The following is a 23,893-nucleotide window of genomic DNA, read 5'->3' as shown; positions in this document are numbered from 1 at the left end:
AACGCTACAACCACTATACCACAGGTGGCCGCCTAAGTTCCTTCGACGAGTTCCTTCATTGTTTTCTGTGCTAAATTCACCGCAAACAGTGCCAAAATCAACCCAAAATTTGTGTTGGATCGTGTTCGATTTCCTATATCAACCAATAAAGTAACACCAGAACACAAATATTTTTATCAATGTACTCGAAGACGAACTGACCGGCAAAATATCGAGTTTAAAGTTTCGATAGGTTTTAGCTCTCAGAAGCTCATACCTTTCTGATTATTGAAATTTGTAGGCTAACGGTAGATTCATAGGCAGGTCTATCTGGCAGGATTAACGGCCTCTCGCAAAGTATGCATGAAATGGGTTTGCTTCTCCTATAGTAGCTGAAAATAGTGCTGATTTACACTTTCTGAAATCGAATCTTAGTGCGCCCAATTTTAATAAGGACAGAGCTTGTTATTTTGCGGATTTCAACCACATAAAAAAATATTAGTGTTCTAAATTATATCCGGGCAAATCTGACTCTTATTTTTCTAATCTTACGTTTAAGTCACTAATGCTTCTTCTCCAGGTATTTTTATTTAGCTTCTAGGAATGCTGAAATTAACTGAGAATTGTAAAAATGTTGAACATGAGAGCATTTATTAGTGTCAGTGCTATTTTTTCACCCCTTTGCTAGGAGACGCGGATATTTAAAAATAAGATCCTTGTGTCGCTAACATTCTAAACACACCATTGTAATTTTTTAAATCGAAATCAGTCTATGGGTTGAGTGAACAATGCTGGCTTTTTTTCTTTTTCAGCTCGGGCCAGAACTTTGAGCACGATCTCCGCAATCATATTCTCACTCGGTGTCCAATATTTGCGCCAAACAATCTTATCGATAATCACTCACTTTTTGTTCAATGCATTCCTAGCATTTGTTAAAAAAAGGTCGTAAGTTATTCAAAATCCCATTTTAAAAAGCTTTCACTCTTCTCAGCGGTAGATTTTAGTTTTGCTAAGAATAAGGTAATCGGGAAAACACTAGAGTAGTTGAAGTCACAAGTGTAAATGTATCGCACTTTTAGATTACTGGTGACTCATCTTTCATGCACAAGTTTTTAGTACAATTCATCAAGTGATAATCTTTCCACCGTTATTCTTTCGCTTTTAAAAGCAATTCATTCTCACGACTTTGGAAGGTTATTCAATACCGAACAAATATTAACACGCCACAATTTAGGAAAAAATTGAATTTTGATTTCTCAAACTGAAATTTTCATGTAAAAAATAATGGACAACCGGAGTACTATCATGACCCTTGACTACTACGCTGTCCAACCCGCAGGTGGACCCACACCTCAAATGTTATGCGTCACGCGTTCCTCTTATGATTTTATATTGGAGAGTAAGATTTTTAATAACTTTCCCACTTTTAAAAAGGTACATTTGGATAAAAATTAATTCAAATCTCATGACATTACATCAACTTTAGTCTCAATTTTTCATGAACTAGGCAACCCTTCGATAGGAGAGGCATATTTTTATATTGATCAGCGTCGCATGTTTCAGGCTTCATAACCAATTTAATCACCAAAACTAGACATGGGGTATACTTTATGTCTAGTGGTCCACTGCAATGATTGGTATTAATCAAATCATTCATTGTATCAAACAAATCATCTCTAAGAAACTGAGATAGTTTCTACCAAATTTTGAAACCAAGAAAAAACTATTTGAAACGTTTGAATAAAGTAATTTCTCAGTTCTCACCATTGAAAGCATTTTTTTGGAAGTTTTCACTCTTTAATATTTGAGGTCGCAGATTAAGTCTGTGACAACCATCACGACGTCAATTATAATTCTGAACGTTGCTGTTCAGTCCTATTCTCTCTTGGAGGAACTTCATGACTCCTGCAACCAAAATAAAACAATACACCGAGAATGAATATTCTGGCTTGAATTGAGCTGTATCTTAATAAAAATCAACTAAGAATTCTTGAAAAATCAAATCCAGCTGGGAAAAACTTGAGCGCAACTTTTTCAAGCGCTTTTTTCGTTAGGGAATCGAAAAGTCTAAACTGCATGACATTGCATTGCCACTTTTATTGCCTTTTTCCAATACAAAATTGAGAGAATTTAAGTGGAAGAATTGTATGATGCTTTGGTCGATTTTAGCACGTTAGGCCAAATATAATGATAACTCGTCCAAAATCAACTCTTAAGCTTCATGAAGCTGTCAGAGGTGAGGAAGGATGGAAGGTAAATTAATACAAAGCCAAAGGTAAATGCTCTGACAAAGCATAGTTCACCTCACTTTTTATTCATAAGAATTGAACTCTTTGGAGGCAACATTGTCGTCACCCGCACAAAACAACGTAATTGCATTTCAATGTTGCCAGATTTCCCCCAGCAAATTGCATTTTCACTTGGAAAATCTCGGGCATTTCTATCTAAAAATTTCATCAATTTTTCTTCAGATCTCATGCAAAAACCAAAAATCTTTTAGACAGAAATAGCACAGGTCCATTCTTGTAAAAAATTGAATTGTTTGAGCCAATTTTTCAACCTTAGTATGGAGTTACGTTCCTTCGCCCGAAAGACGGCGATATAGGCCCCCGCGTGAAACGCACTCCAGTTTTCGCCCAGAGATTTCTAATTGTGTCAAACAATGACGTCTAAACTCAAATCGAAAAACGTGTTTTTTCATAGTTTTACTCTCGATGCTGTGCTACCGTTACTTTTTACTATCGCCCAATTATTTATTCAGATCGTCTAATAAGAGGATCAGCACGATACGACCGAAAACACCCGAAACGCGAGAGCGTGGCATAATCCTGAACTAGACGCACTAAATGGACGCATTTCTGCCAAACGGAATTATGTGCATTATGACGTGAGCCCTGTTATGCATACATTCTTACGGGTCTCAGGGCTCATGCATCAATGCACACAGTTCCGTTTGGTAGAAATAAGTCCAAATGAAGTTGCACGAAAGAGGTCTGAGATGCGATAATTAAAGCACGGCTCGTCGGGGCTGACATATGCTCAATCGCATCTACGCTCGCTTTTTCGCCGCAGTGAATGATACCGAAAGAGCAAGACTTGTAACACTTCTAACTGTTGATCGCGCTAATTGTAAGCTTAACGGTGCCTCCGCGGCTACGGCTCGGTCGTGGCTCATAAGGCAAGACAAAAAAAGGAATAAATAAATATGATAAAAGGCGATAAAAATCCTAATAGCTCGTTACATTAACGTCATAATAGAATACAGGCGTGCACTTGAATCTGCTTTCTCATAGATGCGCAATTAGTTCCTGTCGCGGCGTTGCGGAATATCTCAAAGAATTCCTGATTCTAAAGCGTCTAGCCCACGTTCAAACTAGTGCGCTGGTCACACGCTCAAATTTCCATCAATTTCCGATCAAACGGTGACTGGTGCGCACCATCTACCATCAAATTTCTGCGGCCTGCAAAAATTTGATGGTAGATGATGGTGCTGTGGGGCTCATCCTTCATCTAATTTCCACACAACCGTGCTTATTGCATGCTTATTTCAATCAACACGCTGTTTTAATTACTTTTACTCATCAATCTAGATAACTCTCGATCGCCATCTTGGTCATCATTTTGACCGAAATTTGACGGAAATTTGAGCGTACAACCAGGCCATAAGGGCTTCAAAGAGGCTCATCGATGGAACTGTTGACTGATGCCTATCACAATGTATTTGGGACACATCACAGATCAGATCTTGAAAGTTTCAAGGAATTTCGTGCAGAAATGGCTGAGAAATTGAAGAACTGGTGCCAGTTTAATAGCCGTAGTTTGAGCGTTGACTGGACGCTATAGACCAAGAATTAGACAGTGTGGCCTATAACATTAAATTAAAATGCACTGTACTGAGTAAATAAATATTAATTATTATCGTTTAAACTTTAAGTCAAAATTAATAGGGTTCATACGTGTATATTCTGTAGTCCCATATGTATTTAATCAATGATAAAAAATAATAATAAAAAAAATTATAATCGTATGGAAACCCAGAATCACGTCTCTTACTCAAGATAATAAATTTGTATAATCGTGTATTTTTGTCCGTCTACGAGGAAGAAGACCTAAATGTATAGAAAAAATGTTTCAGGTGAGCAAATTCCGTATAGATGAAGCAGGGAAACATCGGAATTTGAGATCTCGACGAATACACTTTCTAATGTCGCATAAAATAAGTTACGAGCAGTTTACCTTATTTTGAGCCAAAACTAATTACATTTTATTAGAATCCGACCTCTTGACCTCCAAAATGTTGGATAGCATTTTCTCGAAGCTATCCTTCTGGACTGCAAACATCGAACCCTTATAAAGAGAATTTGACTCAACATTTTGTGGAATGATTGTGGCTAAAACTTGCGTGGGACACTTTGAAAAGTAGTATTTGTTGTACTATTCCGGCACTAAATAAATTAAATTGAAGCATATAATGTCTTTAGAAGATGGTATTACAATAGGTATCACGTTTTTTTGTGAATTTGAGGGAAAAGGGAAGCGTTTTGGTCTAGGCTAATTTTGCGAAGCTTGAAATCCAGTTTTCGAGGCCATTATTTGGCACAGTAAAGTTTGGAAACAAGATTTGTTCTAAACCCTCAATATCTTCATTTTTTATTGATATCACTTCCTTCCCCTATATCCTGCTATTGTTTTTAGCTTCAATTAACTTCCGGGCTGACAACGCTGGTGGCGCTTCATAGTTGGAAGTTGAGAGTTTAACTTGGACGGAGATGTTCTGAATGCGATCGTAATTTCTACCTCCCACTCCCCTCCTATCGAGGCTGACGTCGTGCGATGCCCCGTTCTCCACTCTCACTCGAGAAAAATTAGAGTAATTGATTAATTCGCCGGCACCGTGCTAAAACCGACGAGGAGGCTCTTTATTACCAGGAAGATCTACGCAGCTTCTTGTTCGATCTCGTCTGCGCTTCTGGCGCCATTGCAACGAGCCAATTGAAAAACGTGACGGGTCGTGAGAACTTTGCTTTAAAATGAGGGCTGGTAGTAGGCAGAAAGTATAAAGTCCGCCTTCGTGATATTGTATGGCACGCGGATTCGGGCACTAGTCTCTTAAGGCTACCTACTCTACATCGATAATTTGGTGTATAGTCAATTTCATTCCTTTTATTTTTATGATGGAGAATTGGACTGCATTTTTCAATTTGGAACTATAAATTCTGGTTCATCTGAAAAAACCATAAGGAAACTAATTGGCATGGTTCTTGATTTAAGCTAAGTCTGATTGAATCGAGAGCTTTTCCATGTTTTAAATCGGGCCAGAATTTATAGTTCCAAATTGCAAAATTCAGTCCAATTTATAAGTAGCTGTTTCATTTCTCCCTCGGCTAAATCTATATACCAAAAGGAATGATTTCACAACAAGCACTCTACCAAAAAAAATTGTAGTGGTTATGAATTTGAATATTTTGGTTTATATTTTAGTGAGCTTCGAAGGTAAACTCTAATTTATAGTAAATTGAAACCGGTTTGATAATGGTATCAATTTTTATTTCATCAAAAACCGGGTTAAAGGAAGTTATAAATATGTCGTTACATTTAAAAGCCAGTGAGCTCCACCATGAGATCAAAATTAAGATAATTCAGTGGTTAAGCATACAACTATTTATTGCGCTAAAAAGCTCGGTCACTTGAACCAACAGTTTCGCTGGGAAAATCGGAGAGTTTGTGAAACACCACATGATTGACCATCCTCCCTCATTGTATTCATCTTTTTTCTTTCCATCCTACTATACCTCTCCTTTTTCTTCATCTACTCCTTATTCCTCCTTTATGTATGTATGACAGGAAGTCTGCAACGTCGCAAATCAAGATAAGTGGTTTGGTAGTTTCATCGTCGATATTGCCACCATATTGGTGCATTGGTGGATCCAGCGTATTGGCAACATTGTCTTTTCTCCATTTAAACCTATGTAGATGTATCGATCCTTGGAAGGGCCAGGTGCTCTGACAAGAATCAATTATTTGGCGTGGGTTTAAATGGAGGAAATCCGTTGTTGCCAGAGTGCTGGATCCGCCTCTGTATTGTAGAAGATACGAAGAATGGACCACTAGACAAGGTACGAATTTAAGCATTCTACTACATGTTTCTTGACGAGCATTTCACGTAGAACACGATTCGCGCAACGAAAGTTACCGAAATCAACTCCTAACGAAGATATTAACGTTTTTATTTCACATTGGTTACGAGGAATTTGAACTGCCCGCTCACAAGAAACTCAAAGCTCTACGTGAGTCAAATCGCGCACTACAACGGTTTCAGCAAGCTTCTCAATCGAGCAATGTTCATTTCTTACCATGTGTTGTTCAAAATATTATCAATTTGCTACACCTGAGCCAAAACGTCAAGATTGAGGTTTTCAGATTTTTTTATCGCAGAGACTATCATGATAGACGTTTAGCGCGCGATGTGAATCGCGTAGAGCATTGAGTTTTCGTGAGCGGGTGGTTTGAATTCACGCATCAAGAATCATTAAATGTCTTCGTAAGGAGTTGATTTCGGTAATTTTTGCTGTGCGCATCGCATTTTACGTGAAATTTTGGTTAAGAAACATGAATCAGAATGCTGAAATTCGTACCTTGTCTAGTGGTTCATTATAGGAGTGATTTAAATACCTGGATCTCTGCCTCACACCTGGCAAAACACCGGAGCTTCGAGTTCTCGCGGTGAGCTGTTAGTGACAGTGGAGGTGGCTAGTGGAGTGCTCGAAGTGCTCATGAGCGAACGTGACCGGGTAATTCGATATGGACCAATGACAACTGATTCCAGCCCCACAGCCGCAGTCCTCTCTTTCCTCTCACAACCTTGGGTAGACCTGTGTCCGGCGCGGCGCATCGCTGACAATCGTCGGCCGAAATTTTGAGGGCGCGTGCGGCTCTGCTCCGCGTTGGCGGCAAAACGCGACTCATTACACCCGAGCAAATCGAATTCGAGCTGGCCTAAAACAGGAACGCCCGCCGTCGCCGTAGATGAAGTGTTTTTGAGACACCGCACTCGCTATCCAACATAGAGGACGTAAAGACGTAATGTAAATGGGAGAGGTGACGCCATGTTTTGGTCGACGAGCTCCGAGCCCGGTGTGCGCCGAGCTTCGGTCATTTTTTCGATATATTTTTGATCCAAAATGGCGATGTAGAATTCGTAATAATTTATATCCTCCTTGTTTACATCGGATGGTCGGGCTCCCGTGTATAAACAATCAGTTATGTATCGAAAAAGTGACCCGGCGTGTCACAGAGGTCTCGGAATTTGGGACCTGGGAGATGCTCAGAAGTGGTGCCATCTCTCCCATTTACACAATGACTCTATGCACTCTATGCTATCCGAGAAGTGTGAACTGTGTGAACATTGATACTTTGAAAAAATCTGCTGAATTGATCGTTTAAATTTCATTTTTTGACAAAAAACGAATTTACTCACATTACGCCGAGAACTACAAATTAGCTGTTTATTGACGGACGTATTTTATGCGGTTTGGTAATTTCACCGTCGATATTTAGAAGAGAGCTTTTACCGGCTTTTAAATATTTATTTTGCACTCCTAGCAAATTTTCAACATGCGTCAAAGCCGGACACACTTGGTTTAAACTCATTTCACCCAGTCATATTATATCGAAACGAAAGCTTTTTGAGTCATTCACGTGTCATGACAAAATAGTATTATCTAATTTGCTTTGCGGTTTCATTTTAGCAATACCAAGCAAAACACTTCCAAACATCACAGCCTCAAGGTGGACAAGGAAATAGGGTAAGAAATGTGCCGAAACGGACGATTAAACAAAATGGGCAGCACTGAATGTCTTGAATTTCTCGAACGGACTAATGAAAGAGCAATTTGTATTTTATACGAGTCAGTAAAGCTCAAACAACTACTTCCATCACGATATTTTGAGATTATCTTTAGTTCCTGGAGCGGAACCAATGAGGCATGATTGCTGGCAATTTCTTACTTTCGTGGTCAAAACTTAGGTCGGCCTTCCTTAAAGAGTCAGATTCCTGGTCGCAAGTCACTATTGGTCAAATCGGTCATCAGACAACGTCTGAGTGAAGGCAATGAATGAATCGGTTGCGCGTGTCACAAAATTGTATCTTAGTAAAAGAATCCTTAAAGTCAAATAAATAGGGAAAAGTTTACATTTTATCGAATCCCTAAGTTTTTACGTCAAAATAAAATAGAACGTGCCTTTTTAAAATAACAGAGGATGACATTTTATATCGCGAGTATGTACCAAACTCTCTTAAAAAATACGGGTATGAAAATTTTTTTGTTCGTGTTTCGTATCAGCATTCATTTGATATAGCACACAAGAGCAAAATTAATGAATTAGTCGTTCTCAACTTGGTAAATACAACACTACATATAAGCAAGCGGAGTTAGCGGAAAGAAGTGATAAAGTGAGGAGAGCCTTCAGATCTTCGATTAGGCAGAACGCATGGTTCTAGAGTTGTAATGGTTGCATCCTGACTTCGGTGGATTGAAAGTGACCGCTCGTTCACTGGTCCATATGTGGATAAATATTAATCGTTTTACGAACATTAGGTTAGGTTATTAAAACAATGTTACCTACCAGCTTGCAATAATCGCCACAGTTATCAAGTAGGTCATTAATAGGACAAGAACTTTTTTCATCAACATGAGGTGCATTCACTCTATGTTTATCCTTAGACTACTTATAGACTACTTATTTTCAGATTTCAGACCTGTTGCTAAACATTTCATACAGATGAGAATGAACAAGTTGGCATATTGAGCATCGCAAGACAGTGCCGATGTATAAAGTGTGTAAAGTACGCATTGTAAGCTTTATTTTTCAACAATTTTTTTAAAATATAAGACAGTGATTACTGAAAGTCTGTTTGTTCAAATCAAATCATGTGCAGACATAACGAACCTTAAAAGCGGTGAATTGTTCATGAAGCAACCACCGTTGAATTTAGCAAAAATCACGCGATTTTAAAGTAGAATCTCCGCTACTTGGAGCGCTGATTCGACGAATATGACTCAATATAACCTTCTTCGCGAAATGATTCCTCCTTTCCTCCACGTTGAAAGCAAAACTCACTCGCCGATCGCGAAAATTGAAACGATCAACATTAAAAGAGGCGGTTTCTATTTCCCGCACAAACATCAAGCTCTATCATTGCCGGCGCAGCAAAAAACCCGAGCATTGTGGACCATTAGTTACAACTGCCCAAACCCGGCGGAGATGATCTCAGCGCGCGAGATGAATAGACTCACGGCGCATAAACTCAATATTACGGCGACGATTTATGACTGTACAAAGGGGAAGCATTATACGGAATCACTTTCGAGTAACGTGCTTTATTCGTGAAACAGACTCGGGATTTTTTCCCCTTTTTCATTTCGTACGCTTTCACTTTAATACGTGTGGACTGAGTAAAGTGACCATACTGTATCGAAACCGAAAGCTAGCCACGCGGCATCTCCCATAAACGCTGCTCCCTTCCGCACAGTGAAGGCCATTCCGTTGGTTGTTTAAAGCTTTTCCCGGAAGACGGTGTTTAAATCAGAGCATTGCTATACACGTTCCATCTTCAACGTCCCCGTAGTAATCGATAAACACACAATATTGGAAAATATATAAAAAAACAACCCTTTGGCTGCGTATGATAACGTTTACGATAATCAATTTTTATGGAGAGAAAATTGATTACGTCATAAATCATTCATTTCAGTGTTACGTGATCGGGAAAAGTTTAAAATGACATCAATTTGTATGTATACCTTGCACGCTGATTTCTCACTTCCGAGATTTTGAGAGTGGGCATTATGTTCAAAATCTTTTTCGTGAATCTTTGCTGAATAAGCATGTCCATGGCCGACGTGGGAAACCACGTAACTGAATTAAAGTGCCTCAAAATGTTCACTCCTATTTCATTTTTTCGAGAAGGAATAAAAAGCAAACTATATAACTTGCAATTTTTACAAAGTAATATGCTAATAGAGAGGAAAAATCAAGGAAATTTTCAAGAAATTACGTTACAAGTTTTCCAAGAAACAAACAAGTATGACAGATATTATGTAACGTCACCACCGGAGGTACGTGTTTTCGCACTTCGGCCATCAACGTTTTCCTATACTTGATTCTTACCCTCTCTAGTTATTATTTACAATTGAAAACTTGTCCTCGTATTGTTTGTTTTGAGCTTGCTGCTTTTGTGTGATTTTATGCATGCAGGACTGTTTGAATTTTGACAGTCACAAATTCAAAAGATTCGTGCGGTGAACGCTCTCCAACGTCGAATGTTGGAGCCAAACCCTTTTTTATAACTTCTCCTGTCTCCCTCTTTGATAAATTATAAACGGTTGAAATTATCATAAGATTGAATTTTATCAAATTCTGCTTAGTGACCTTGAAAAATGTTTTCTTTTCGCAGATTATTCAGAGGAGCCTCCTACAATACTTAAGAAAAAGAAGAAGCGGAAACGGAAACGAGGGAAAAAGAATTCGCTGAAGCTGAAAGACTTCAAGAAATTAAAGAAATTCATGTTACCGTTACTTCTGGCATATAAGCTCAAATTCTTCACACTTGTCCCGCTGCTACTTGGAGGACTCGTGCTCATCGTCGGGACCACAGGTTTCGCCGGATTCTTCTTCGCCCTCTTTGCCGTTGGCCTTGGTCTTAAACACCACTAATAGTAAGTATCCTCGTATAATAGTAAGTATAGTAATAGGTACATAATAGTAAGTATCTATATCGAAACGGTGTGCACACGCTTAAGACAAGTCCTTAAATTCAGCCACTCAAGTACTTGTTACGTAGGGAGAGAATCGTCATGCCTGTGACGCTCTCTGATTGGTTCATCAGTTTCGCGCTTTTCATGAGACTCCCAAAGATCGATGTGAACAATCCTGATCTAAAGTTATTTGCATGAAGGACAGAATCCTTGCCTAAATCCTTGAGGCTGGGGAAACTAATACACAGACAAAAATGAACTTTCGGGTGAAACATTCATCACAGTTTACTCAGAAATTATTTCAGATATTGGTTGTTAAAAAATCATCACCATTTAAAGAAATCTGTCGCAACCCCGTTTGTTTACCTTGGTATAAATATCGTATAAATACCTCGATGATGGTTGGAAACTTCTACTTTGGGGGTTAATTTTAAGCCAGCAACTGCAGTCATTTACCTTTTTGTTGACTGTTGAGTACCTTTTTGTCGCTTGAAATTACCGTCCGTGACTGATAAGCTGAGCAATGCAATACGCCAAACAAGTGTACCAAGCATATGCTTGCTTGCTATACAACATAGTAGGCACGCCGTTCAACAACTGACATAAACGTAGGTCGACAAAATGTTGGCGTCCTGAAAGTAAAAGTTTTCATCATTTTCACGATGATTCCAGTGGAGAGTCTTCTCTTGTCCGTGATGAGGCGTGAGTAAACTGGAGCACTTTAACGAAAACCTAGACCTGGAAGAGCGCCGCCATGCTGGCACCGCGTCGCAGAGAGACAGCAGCAGCTGGACTCCGTACGTGCCACAATTTTCCGAACTTTCATTTTTAATTGACCGAAATTATCTTGGCAGGGAAAAACAACGCGAGCTCCGTCCACTCGGATACTCCTCGCAGGTTCCTAAAACAATCAACATTATTTTTCGTCCGTGGCCTCGGCCTTTCGCAGTCGCTCTCGGGCCATGGTGCCAAATCATTTTTTTTTAAAAGATTAAATTCTCTTTGGCTCGTTCGTTTTGCTTCAAAATACTAACTCAATTCTGATCTTGCGTAAGCGAACAAAGTTTGTTTAGAACGTCATTGATGCGATTACTCATTGAATTTAAAGTGGTGCGTCAAAGGTATTCATACTTCAAAATACTAACTCAATTCTGATCTTGCGTAAGCAAATAAAGTTTCTTTGGAACGGCATTAATACGATTAATCATTAAATTTAAAGTGGTGTCAAAGGTATCCATATCCCAACAATTACTTGGAGACTTAAACGCAGGAGTAGAAAAGTCAACCCTTTTTTCATAGATGAAGAATTACAGCATATTTAAGCCGATTAGTGGTTTTAATGTTATCGACCCCTGTTGGTGCTCATTTCCAAAACTTGCTTACAACTCCATAAAATCAGGTACAGAAGACAAATTCTCAGCGATTGAATGTGATATTTACCAGTGCAAAATTATATTTCCCTCAAGGACTGAAAATAATCTCCGGTAAAAGACTTCACGTAAGCATCAAAGTTACCTCACAAGCGCTCAATGTTTCAATAAAGGGTTAGGGTTTTTTTCCAAATATGATGTTTGACACACTTTATGACCTTGGTATTATTCTCGTCAGTTTTACAATACTCAATAGAGGGGCCTTGCAGGACGAGGAGGGTAAATGCAGTTTTTGCTACTTCAAGAAATCCGCGTCCGAACTTATAAAAATACATAGACGCTATGACGGAAAGAAAGTTCAAGCTCATTTTATGATGCTTGATAAATGAATTTTTCACAGAATATATTTTAAGACAAGTTTGAGTTGGAATCAATAATGCCCCCCCCCCCCCCAAAAAAAAAAAAAACACTCAAAAAACATTAAAAGTGACAACAGCGGAAGGGGAGGAATACGCGCTCGTAATTTTACACTCGATTTGATGGCGGCAATTCGATTTGAGGCAACTGTTTGACAAAACATGACGTGAGGTGAGTTGGGGCGTCCCGGTGGGATAATTGCCGGAGTGGCGCGGCGCGGCGTGGCGCGCGAATGCGAAACCAATTTGGTGGCGGGCTGGGCCGGGCCGGGCCGGTTTTCAGCGGGGTGGATGCGCGACTCCGGACAAGGCCGGCCCGGAAAACTCACTGGGTTGACGCGACGTCACGACGTGGGGCCCGCCATTCCTCCGCATTCTTCAATCATCCCGGGCCCGGGCTTTTATTAACTTTCTTTCACGCGGCTCCGCGGTGAGTAAGCCTACGCAGCAGATCGCACGTGTCCGCTGACCGAACGGATTGAGTTTAACAGGGAGGAACCAGCTCAAGGTTTCTAGAAAAACAAGTTACGAGTGATTAGAAGTACCTACTTTGGGAGAGTACGGACTTGCCGAAAAGGGCAGCAAACCTTCTAACGCAAAAAACACCAGAAAAAATGTCTCTGCCAATCCTCAGATCCCCATATCAAACCAAGATGGCCGGTAATGCACATGCACGAGCGTCCTCCTACAAAAATGAGTATTATGCAAAAACTAAGTCAAATGTATGCTTTACGAACGACGGGTTGCAAGAATTATAAATAATTATTGATGATCATATTTCACAAGTTTGCTGCCCTTTTGGTCCCAAAAAACTCAATAGTTCCATTCTCCATTAGCAAATTAAACTGCATTGGGGAAAATGATGATGAAACATCGAGCTAAAAGTCAATTAAATATCGACCGTGAAACTACCAGACCACGTATCTTGGTTTGCCACATTGTGGACTTCCAGTCATACTTTATCTTTTCAATGGAAAACCTCTCAACGTCAGTTCTTAAAAAACTTCCTCTTTGTGCAGTGAAAAACTCTGTGAAAATTTCAAGGAATGATATTGATCTGGTCTCCTTCAAAAAATTAAACTGGCCGCCTCCGATTGGGCTGAATTTTTTTTTACAGACTCTATGGACCAATTCTAGAGGTCAATTTGAGCCGTTTTCCCGAATGCGCAATAGGAAGGGCGTAAAAAATTCCCAAAAGTTGCGTTTTCGGCGTGTGATTTGGTCGTGCGGCGCGTGGCAACACTGAAGCAGCCTCTAGTACCGCTTTATCGGCCTGAAGGTTTCAGCGGAGTCCGGAGCCCTACTGCACACGTACTGGTTCCATGATAGTGATGTCCCGGGTTCGATCCTCGACTTTTTATTTTCCGCATGATCACGTAACATTTTATTTTTAATTCTTCATCCGCATTTATAAATCAAGCAGTTCCGATCACTATCCCCCCCTCCCTCATTTTACGTACATTTTCCCCCGATATTTATTCACATTGGCCACATATAATCGTATGAAACTTCATTGATATAAATTAATGAATTAAAAAGCAAAGGGCTAAAATAATGTGTTTCTTGGTGACCCTTGCATGCACATGGGTTTGGGGTTGCTCTTCGATTTATTTACACATTACATATTTTTCCAGGAAAACATTTGAAGATAATGTAGTAACAAATAAGGTTTTCTTTTGCTTTTTAATTCATTAATTTATATCAATGAAGTTTCATACGATTATATGTGGCCAATGTGAATAAATATCGGGGGAAAATGTACGTAAAATGAGGGGGGGGGGGATAGTGATCGGAACTGCTTGATTTATAAATGCGGATGAAGAATTAAAAATAAAATGTTACGTGATCATGCGGAAAATAAAAAGTCGAGGATCGAACCCGGGACATCACTATCATGGAACCAGTACGTGTGCAGTAGGGCTCCGGACTCCGCTGAAACCTTCAGGCCGATAAAGCGGTACTAGAGGCTGCTTCAGTGTTGCCACGCGCCGCACGACCAAATCACACGCCGAAAACGCAACTTTTGGGAATTTTTTACGCCCTTCCTATTGCGCATTCGGGAAAACGGCTCAAATTGACCTCTAGAATTGGTCCATAGAGTCTGTAAAAAAAAATTCAGCCCAATCGGAGGCGGCAGCGGAGAGTTTTTGAACATCGCAAACGAGATGCGTGGTATGGTAGTTTCACCGTTGATGTGTAAAGCATAGTTGATTGACCGAAGTATATTTAATTGGCTTTTATCTCGGTGTTTTATCGTCAATTTCCCTCATTGATTGCATAACCATCCAAAAGTTTCGCGCATTTCAGTGCGTTAAAGTGCATTGCCTTTAATTACTCATAAAGGCTCGCTGTTTTCGCTTCCTGGGTGTTTAAGACGACAGACCCGACGAAAAATGAGTTTTCATACATCCGAGCTTTTCATTTATATACTTGTTCCGAATCATACCACTTGAATGAAGTCCAACTTGGAATATTTTCGGCTGACTCGGCTCTCTCCGGGCAGGAGTTGCGGTCGTATTTCATACGGCGCAGAATACGATATCAAGGAGCGTGAACGGGCGGGAGACGGGAGACAGGAGTCGTCGGTTAAGATGCATAATTGCAGCCTCCATATTCGTGGAAGATTTCCTTACAAATATGCGCGAATGTGGGTCACGAGAAGAAACGGCGGTTTTGAGAGAGCGCGCGCCGAGTGAGGAGCGCGGAGTGCGGAGTGGGACTCACCCCCGCCTTGCAAGTCCCTCGCCCGACCCTATTTTCCCGTCGAGACGGAGTGGCACAGCGGGATCAAATTGCACGAATTACGCGTGGCTCTTGACAGTTGTCATCTGCACCGATCATCGGTGGCATCGCCTCGCTCTTTTTCCACGATTTGCATGCCGAGCCCGACTGTTTTCCAAACCTCGCACTCACAAATAGCTCATCGTGGAAAATTTACTGTCTAAAACAATATTTTCAGCCCAAACATGAGTGGTGTATGTCGAACTGAGCCATTTTTTGGGCAAAAAATACCTGAAATACCTCCACAGAAAAAATTAAATTGATGATTTAACGATTCAATTGCTAAAAAAAAAAAGTGACTGCAACGTTTCAACGTAGATTTTACAACAAAAAATGCTACTTTAACCACTGTTGTAAGCTAATTTAACCACGGGGGTGGTTAAAGTACCATTTTTGTGTTGTAAAATTTACATTGAAACATTGCAGTCACTTTTTTTAGCAATTGAATTGTTAAATCAGCAATTTAATTTGTCCATGATACATAGGGAGAACCCGACATGTCGGTAATTTGGAAATCAGGTTATAGAGCTTATAAGACCCAAACGAGCAGCCAACCTGTGAAATCAAATCATCTAGAATGATTTATCATCACACTTGTTTCCACTCGTTTTTGTGAAGCACGTGCTTGACGTATTTTTTGTATGAATTCAGTCATCTGTCTATTTATTTCATTCATCTATTTCATTTTATCATCCTTGACCATTTTGACTTCGTATTGAAAACTGAAGATTGGCAGGGGAAATTTTTTAGTGTTTTTCGTGGTAGAGGGTTGGCCGCCTTTATGGGGCCTGAGAGCTCCATATTTCGACATGCCTGTACTCTCTCCATAGAGGTACTCTATTTATGACGAACTATGCCATTTTTTTTACAAAAAAACTAGTCACACTACCGTGATACCAAGGAGAGCAGGAAAACGAATTTTCTTCAAAGTTCAACCAATCCAAGTTAAATGAACTAAATGCATGATTCCCTTCAGTGCAGCAAAATTACTTTTATTTACAAAATATAACAGTTGTGAGAGAGGTGATAGCAGCCCTAAATATAACGTGACGTCATTTCCAACAAATAATAGAGGTTCGTATATTTTATCACAAAGTCAAGCTGTCAGTAGATCAGCGTTTTCTGCAATATGAATCATTTCAAGACATAAAATAACCTTGAAATATCATTTTCCATTGACAAAGACGTAATGTAAGTAGGCGAAATATGGCACATACGGCTTTCGTGCCTTACGTGAAATGAATAGGGCTCTAAGAGCCAAGATTTTGTTGCCCATTTGTTTACATTGATGGTTAAACTAATAAACAAAAACTATCGATAGTCGATTTTTTACGCCTCGCCTCTGTTGAAAAGCTATGAAAAGCTTTAAAATTTGTATGACTTAATTATTCTTGGTTCCAATTCATTCTGCTTGGAAATTCCATTGTATACGAGGGGCTTGGAAGACAAGTGGAATAAGTGCAGATTTTGCAATTTCAGGAAATACGTGTTTAAAGTTTCAAAATTGCATGGAGCCTCATGGCGAAAAGAAAGTTCAAACTCACGTTTCGATGCCTAAAAATTGGATTTTAGAAGTGAATGTTTCACGGAACTTAATTTAAGACTACTTTTAGTTTAAATCACGAATATCTCAATTTTTTGAAAAACTGCATGTATCCCACTTTTCCTTCAAGCCCCTCATAAGTGTGACTTCCATATTTATTCTTTAGTCAAGTCATCTTGGTCCATCATTATTTCCAGAAAATTTTAAGTCGATTAAGTTTTAAAAATCAAAACTCCCGGACGGCCACTGATTAGGTTGATTTAAATCATGAGGAACTATCTCCATTGTGACTTAGGCCCAGAGACTCATAATAACACAAGTCTGAAAAATCACAATGCCACCATGGACTCCATGGAGATGGTTCCTTACGATGTAAATACGCTTCATTTATACTTGACTTAAAACGATCTCGAAACCCCTCAAAGGTTGTCATTGAACCTCCAGCAGCAACGACCGGAATTTGAGGGATAAGAATGTATCCTAGCTTGAATTTTACTTTCTCTTTAAAATGCACCAAAGAAAGTGCCATTAAGATGACAGCTCTATTTTGCCACCAGGATACAAAAAATAAATGAGAAAAATGAATGGAAACAAATGAGTTGACAAGCCATGGTGTTTATGTTTAAGCGGAATCATTGGCATTGCTAAGTACTAGTCTGGGAGAATCTTCGACGATTATTCAGCATTCTTCCTTATAATTACGTTTCTCATTCCAATCTAAAAAAGGTTAGCCTATTTAAAACCGATCGGTAAAATGTTTCACTAAAAATACAGATGAATTTTCTAGAACAGCTTTATGAGATGTTTATAAGAGGGAAAAACTCATAGGCGACGTTTAAATTTCTTACAGCCGTATCAATAGACATTTTTCACGCGTCCTGCATTTTAAGAACCTGACATTGAGCTAATCTCTCTCAGTTATGTTTTTTTTTTAATTCAAAGACTTATTTTTTTCTTATTTTATTTTTATTTTGTCTAGGAATGAAAGTACCTTGACGTTATCGAGACAATCCAATGTTTTAACCGATTCTTAAGAGCCACTTGAGAATATAAACAACGATGTGATTCTCAAAAGGCAGTAATTCTAGGAAGGCAGATAGAGCCAATAGCCTTTTAAAAAACTAATGCATGGTTAAACTTTCCTCCGAGCAAAAGAACTTTATCTAAAATTTGCCCCTAAATGATTCAAAATGAGGGTTTCCACAGTTATATACTGGTTTGGGTGGTTCGGAAAGAATGCTAAGAGTCAAATGATTGCCAACTAGAGGCTTATTTAGTAACTTAAGAACGACCGCCAAGCTTTGAAAGTCAAACAAATTAATTGAAATAAACGACTTTTATCCGGTTAAACGTAATAAATTCTTTCTTGGAAAGATGATATAAAACTTAAATGCGTTGATTTTAAATTAAATACTTCAATACATTGGTGTAATCTGAAACTAATTTTTGAAGATGCTATTGAATAAAAATGTCGTATCAATTGGCTCATATTTAATATTGACAGCAAATAAGAGGGAGAAAAATGATTGTGATTTCAAAATTGAAACAAACAGAATATGGGTACAGAGCGAGGGAAAGAGCGCGCGTTGATGACGGCGCAGAGATACAACTATTCGTACTTGATGGATGTCCGCGTTGCGTGTGCAAAATTGAAGGCGCTTCAGCGCGAGGCGTGAACTCTCGATGCCTCGCTTCATGCTACTAATGAGATGTCGATTAGATTTGAGAGTAAAATAAAACAACGAGGCTGGTTTACGTCTCTCCTATCTTGGACTGTGTTGCTCACGTAGCCCTAGAACCACCCTTACAAACGAGACAGTTGGGATCGAACACAATATGAATAGGGAGCAAGGAAAGGACACGCGTTGGTAACGGCGCAGAGATACAACTATTCGTACTTGATGGATGTCCGTGTTGCGTGTGCAAAATTGAAGGCGCTTCAGCGCGAGGCGTGAACTCGCAATGTTCCAGACGTCCCCATTCCTTCCGAGCGTTCACAACCCAAGACATGTTTGGGCTACCTCTCTTCAGACAAATTGATGTATGCTTTCTTAAAAATTTGACCACGCAGATCTGGCCTAATATGAACCAGTAAGTCCGTTTTTTACAGTTGAAAGTATAATTAGAAAACTTAGGACTTCATTGTCCAAATGATGTCCGGAAATTATTTGATCATTGATAATTTTCTAAAAAAACCGATGGCTTAAAGAATAAAATGTTCTGCACAAACATCTATTTTCTCGAAACCACAATTTCGGATTTACTGCAAATCTCTTTGGTGCACAGAAAAAAGGATTGAAGTTAAGGGATTATGGGACATAACATTTTCGATAAAATTATAATTCACTTCAATCCTCCAGGTCCGGGACACAGAAGTTTACGTCCAACACGTACCATCATTGTAAGGGAGCCTACTACCAGCACGCAGTAAAGCGTCCAGCCCACTTACAAACTAGAGGCTTCAAAGAGACTAATCGATTGCCCCGACTTTAACCGCTGGCAAATGAGTAGGCCAGCAGGCTGATTGTTGAAATTTGTAGACGAAGCTATAGACAAAGAAGACAAAATGGATATGGAGGGATCCTATTGGTGGAAACGGGTGGTTGCAATGGACAAAGGACGTAGGTGATAGACTAACTAACGGCAACCCACGAGAGACCCGATAATTAGTCCATCATTTCCTCCCTTAATCTATAAGAGCCACCAGTTTCCACCAATGGGATCGCTTCTTGCTCTCTATGTCTTCTTTGTCTATCGCTTTGTCTATCAATTTCAATAATCAGTCCAGGCATCGATGAACCTCTTTGAAGCCTCTAGTTTGTAAGTGGGCTGGACGCTTAATAGGGCCCGCATGGGTACAGAGTGAAATGGGGCAAGCATACTCCTTTGTGTGTCAAATTTGGAAGGGTTAATGAAATTATTTTACCTAAATTGGACTACATTTTGCAATTTGGAACTATAAATTCTAGCCCGGTTTAAAAACAACGTATGTGCCATTAGTTTCCCTATGCACATATGTGTTTTTTCCAGAAGAGCCAGAATTTATAGTTCCCAATTGCAAAGTGCAGTCCAACTTATGGGTCCCATTACGCGCACTCGTTCTTTTCCCAGTATCAAAGAGAGAGGCAGTAAGTCCAAATATTAAACCATTTCTTTGGATTGCAGCAACACATTTTATGGAACAAGTTCTTCGTTTTCAGGAAATTGAAATAGGAGGCCCCCTCACACAGTGTAGTGCGTGACACATACTTTCATGTCCAACACTTGCAAGGTTTAGATGTGATTCATTTCACGGAAAATTTAGTGTCTCAGAGATAATCTGATTATTTCCGTGTGACGCGGCAGCATTTACATCATAAGTAGACGGCTCAACTTTTACCTTTACCGTTTACGTTGCTCAAGGCCTATGAAATATTTTGTCGAGTGCCCTAAGCGGCAACGCTGGTGGCAATCGGAGGAAGAAAACACGGTGCGGTGAAGGAAGACTCGGTGGAAAGCACCGACCAACAATGATGTTCACCATGCACCGAACACAACACAGAACACAAAACGAATCATCCGCAAATACTCCGTGGACGCAAGTCGACGGAGGAGGAGTAACGGGTGCGCGGGCTCACCGACGCGCTCGGCAAAAGCATTGTAACTGCATTGGGAACCACGATGCTGTTAGGTGGTTCTTGCTCGGGAGGGCGCGGTGCGGCCACGGTTTTGGGCGACGGACACAGCGCAGGCGTCTCGCGGCATGACTGGCAGGAACACAGTCATCAGACTGTAAATTAGGCCGAATTGTTAGCGGAATACGGCAGCATGTATAAACCATATTTCCGCCAATATTCGAGTCCGCATCTCGGCATATGATGCTTTGTTGACATACTTAGGACTCTGCGCGCGATGACGGACGTCTGAAAAATATCCATGATATTAGAAAACCTCGATCGAGGTATGATATGCCGACTTATTGTTGTATCGTGATGCTGGCATACCAATGATTCCGTTTTTACACCCGTATCGCACCACCAACTAATAGATTAAATCGTGCAACATTATTTGTTGATTCTAAATAATCTATTCATGTCTTTGTAAAATAACGATCGAATTTTTAAATAACAGTAAAAGCTGTTCTATTAATTTGTTGAAAATATTTAAAATAGTGAAAGCGTTTTTAATTGGACCACATTTTGCAATAAGGAACCACTATTTCTGGCTCATTTCAGAAACATCATATATGCCATTGGTTTCCCTATGCAGAGATGAGCTTTTATGGAAGAGCCAGAGATAGTGGTTCCTTGTTGCAGAATGTGATCCAATTATTTTGACATATTAATATTATTTGTTGAATTGAGTGGGTTGAGACCCAGGTTGGAAAATTTCAAAGAATCGCCGAAAAGGAATGTTAGATTTCACAAAATTTCCACCTGACTTTTGCAGCAACCAAAAAATGCTGTCAAATTCTCCATCTAATTGGAAGAAATGACTTAAAAATTGGCTGATTCTATGGTCAATTTCACATAAGAAAAATACCCACTCTATTACAGTGAATCATTTGAAGCTTTAAGATGGGCTAAAACATGTTTTGAGGTCGTGATTTCTATTTACTAATCTCTGTTTTACCTTTTACAGGCTCTGAACGTTGGAAAAAGATGACCGCTGACTCCAAGTGGAATTCAACGTCAGGCAAACACATTTGACTGCCATATTGAAAACTAGGACTTGCTAATGGCTCAGAGGCTTTTCATCTCCATCAACATCTAACTCACTTCCGTTTCGGCCGTTTCACACGTCACAGGATCAAGGGAGGAAAAATTCGCAATAGATTTGCAGAATCAAAATGTGTAACTTTTAGGAAGTCAAACAATATTGAAAGAAGAACGGTTAAATTGAACTATGCATCTATTCCTTAGGAAATGATTCTTCAATATGGTATTTATGAAGCTAATCTACGCGAGAGCTTTCTAAAGTTGCCAAGATTAAGGGACCCATCAGTCATTCAGACTCTCGTCCGAACCACTCATTTGGAAACGTTGAAAACAGTTGAGGAAAGTTATGCAAAAATGTTGATTACCAACAGATAAAGATGTCACTCGTAAAAAATTAGTCCTCACATATAATTGTTATTTAAATTTAAATATACCCTGCAAGTTATTTTCACACTCTTAAAATATGGTGTAAAAACCGTACCTTGAAAGTCATCGGAATGCCCTCAGTGTCATAGTTAGAATTTCATGAACTGATCAATCCACCATTCTGGCCAAGGAATTTTTAGGTATGTATTTTTCAACGTTCATCATGGGTCAATGGGTCAGTTGTGTCGGTCACATAATCGTGTCTTGATGCTTGATTCTTGTGGATTAGCTAAATATAATAAGATCAGTCCAAACATTAAGCTTCTACGCTCAATATTAACCGTGATATCGCCCTTTGAAAAGACGGGTTTTCGAAGTCATCTACCGCGGGAGTGACACCCTTTTCTTCCACCCTGCTTTCATTAGTTGGTGTGACGCTCATTTTCACCGGTTATTCAACGTGGAGCTTGTATGAAAGCAAGATGGAAGAAACCAAGGGTGTCACTCTCGATGACGTCGATAACCCGACTTTTTAAAGAGCGATATCTCTGTTAATATAGAACGTAGAAAGTTGCGATTTGGACAAATCTCATAACTCGTAACTAATCTACAAGAATCATGCATCAAAACACGATTCTGTGACCAGCGCTACTGACCCTTTGTTCTACGCATTGGTTTTTTATGACTATTACTGTATAAATCAACATAATCAACGTAAATTTATTATATGTTCCCTTGTATACCTAATTGTGAGAACATAGAGAAAATCTAAATGACGTTTCCAGATTATGATGCATTCAAATCAGTACCACAGAGTCAAAATGTACGTAACTCACATTTTTAGAAAATGGAGTTTTTGACGATTTCAAAATCTCCATCAACGGTCCTTGCGTGTAAACAATTTGATCCCAGCTTACGCCAGTTGTGAGCTACGGAGTTTCAAAGTTACGATTTACATTGGAATCAATGGGACCGACGCGTGGTTTGCCCCTGATATTTCGAAACGACTAAAATTATGTTAGGTGCCTTTTGGCTCTGGGGTACTAAAATTAATTCAAACTTGAGGATGTATCTCTTGAAGCAAAACAATTTACAGGACATAGAGATTTATAGACTCTTGCGAAAATGTATCATCCCTATTTGTGGATCGATCCCCATATGAATGAGAGCTTTATCTCAACTGAGGCTTCTGATTTATAATACGAATATATGTAATTCATTGAAAACAAATATCTGCACGTCTGATGTCCCTTAGGTTCCAGTACTTTACGAATATATGATCACTCTGACTTTTGATTCCATTAGAATGTGCCAAAAACTTGCTTGAGCTTCTTTGCGAATTTTTCCACCTGAGGTTGGTCATGTTGCCTTTTCATTTCGGAATTTGAATGGAGAGAACTCAATAGGCCAGTTACACTTCTAAAAAAACATTTATCCGATACCTAACAGAATAAACATTGGCAAAATTCAATGACCCTTGCTGATTTGACGCTCTTCCTCGATGAGTGACGGAATGGGATGTATCACCGTTTCGAAAACCAGGTTGGCGTGGGCGTCATTCACAGAGGTAATGCGTCTGGTCATTATCTCTTTCACGGTGGCGACTAGTACGTACAAAAAGTGTACAATTTACATAATTAATCGATATAGAAACCAAAGTGGAAGAAATCATAGTGCCACTACCACCAAGAGGCACGTCAATCATAGTAAATCTCGAAATAGGCAATACCGACCATTAATGGATTTTGAAACGTTGTGTTTAGATAAATATGATAGATATAATTTTATGCTAATCGACTATAAAACATCAATCTAACTTGGTGTAACTGGCTCATTGAATAGATAGTTTAAAGCGAAACTATATAAATCTTGACAAGAGTCTTAAACACCATGTACTCTTTACCGATTTCGGATTCATGCCGTAGGAGTCGTATTCTCCATAGCTAACGCTATGCAATTGACAGTAGGTACTTTAAATTAAGTA

At 39.4% G+C, this 23,893-nt stretch overlaps 1 protein-coding gene across 1 annotated transcript in view; it reads left to right on the top strand.

The window, feature by feature from the left end:
• Nucleotides 1–21,618, top strand: part of LOC109030009 (uncharacterized) — a 43,003-nt gene extending 21,385 nt beyond the window's left edge. The window contains exons 2-3 of the mRNA XM_019040750.2: nt 10,436–10,697; nt 21,467–21,618. Of these exons, the coding sequence (XP_018896295.2) occupies nt 10,436–10,695 (260 nt within the window). The 3' untranslated portion in view covers nt 10,696–10,697; nt 21,467–21,618. The remainder of the gene's footprint in view (nt 1–10,435; nt 10,698–21,466) is intronic.
• Nucleotides 21,619–23,893: the final 2,275 nt, after the last annotated feature.

The sequence above is a fragment of the Bemisia tabaci genome, chromosome 4, assembly GCF_918797505.1.
Source record: "Bemisia tabaci chromosome 4, PGI_BMITA_v3".
Taxonomy (NCBI): domain Eukaryota; kingdom Metazoa; phylum Arthropoda; class Insecta; order Hemiptera; family Aleyrodidae; genus Bemisia; species Bemisia tabaci.
This window is presented reverse-complemented; position numbering and strand designations above follow the sequence as displayed.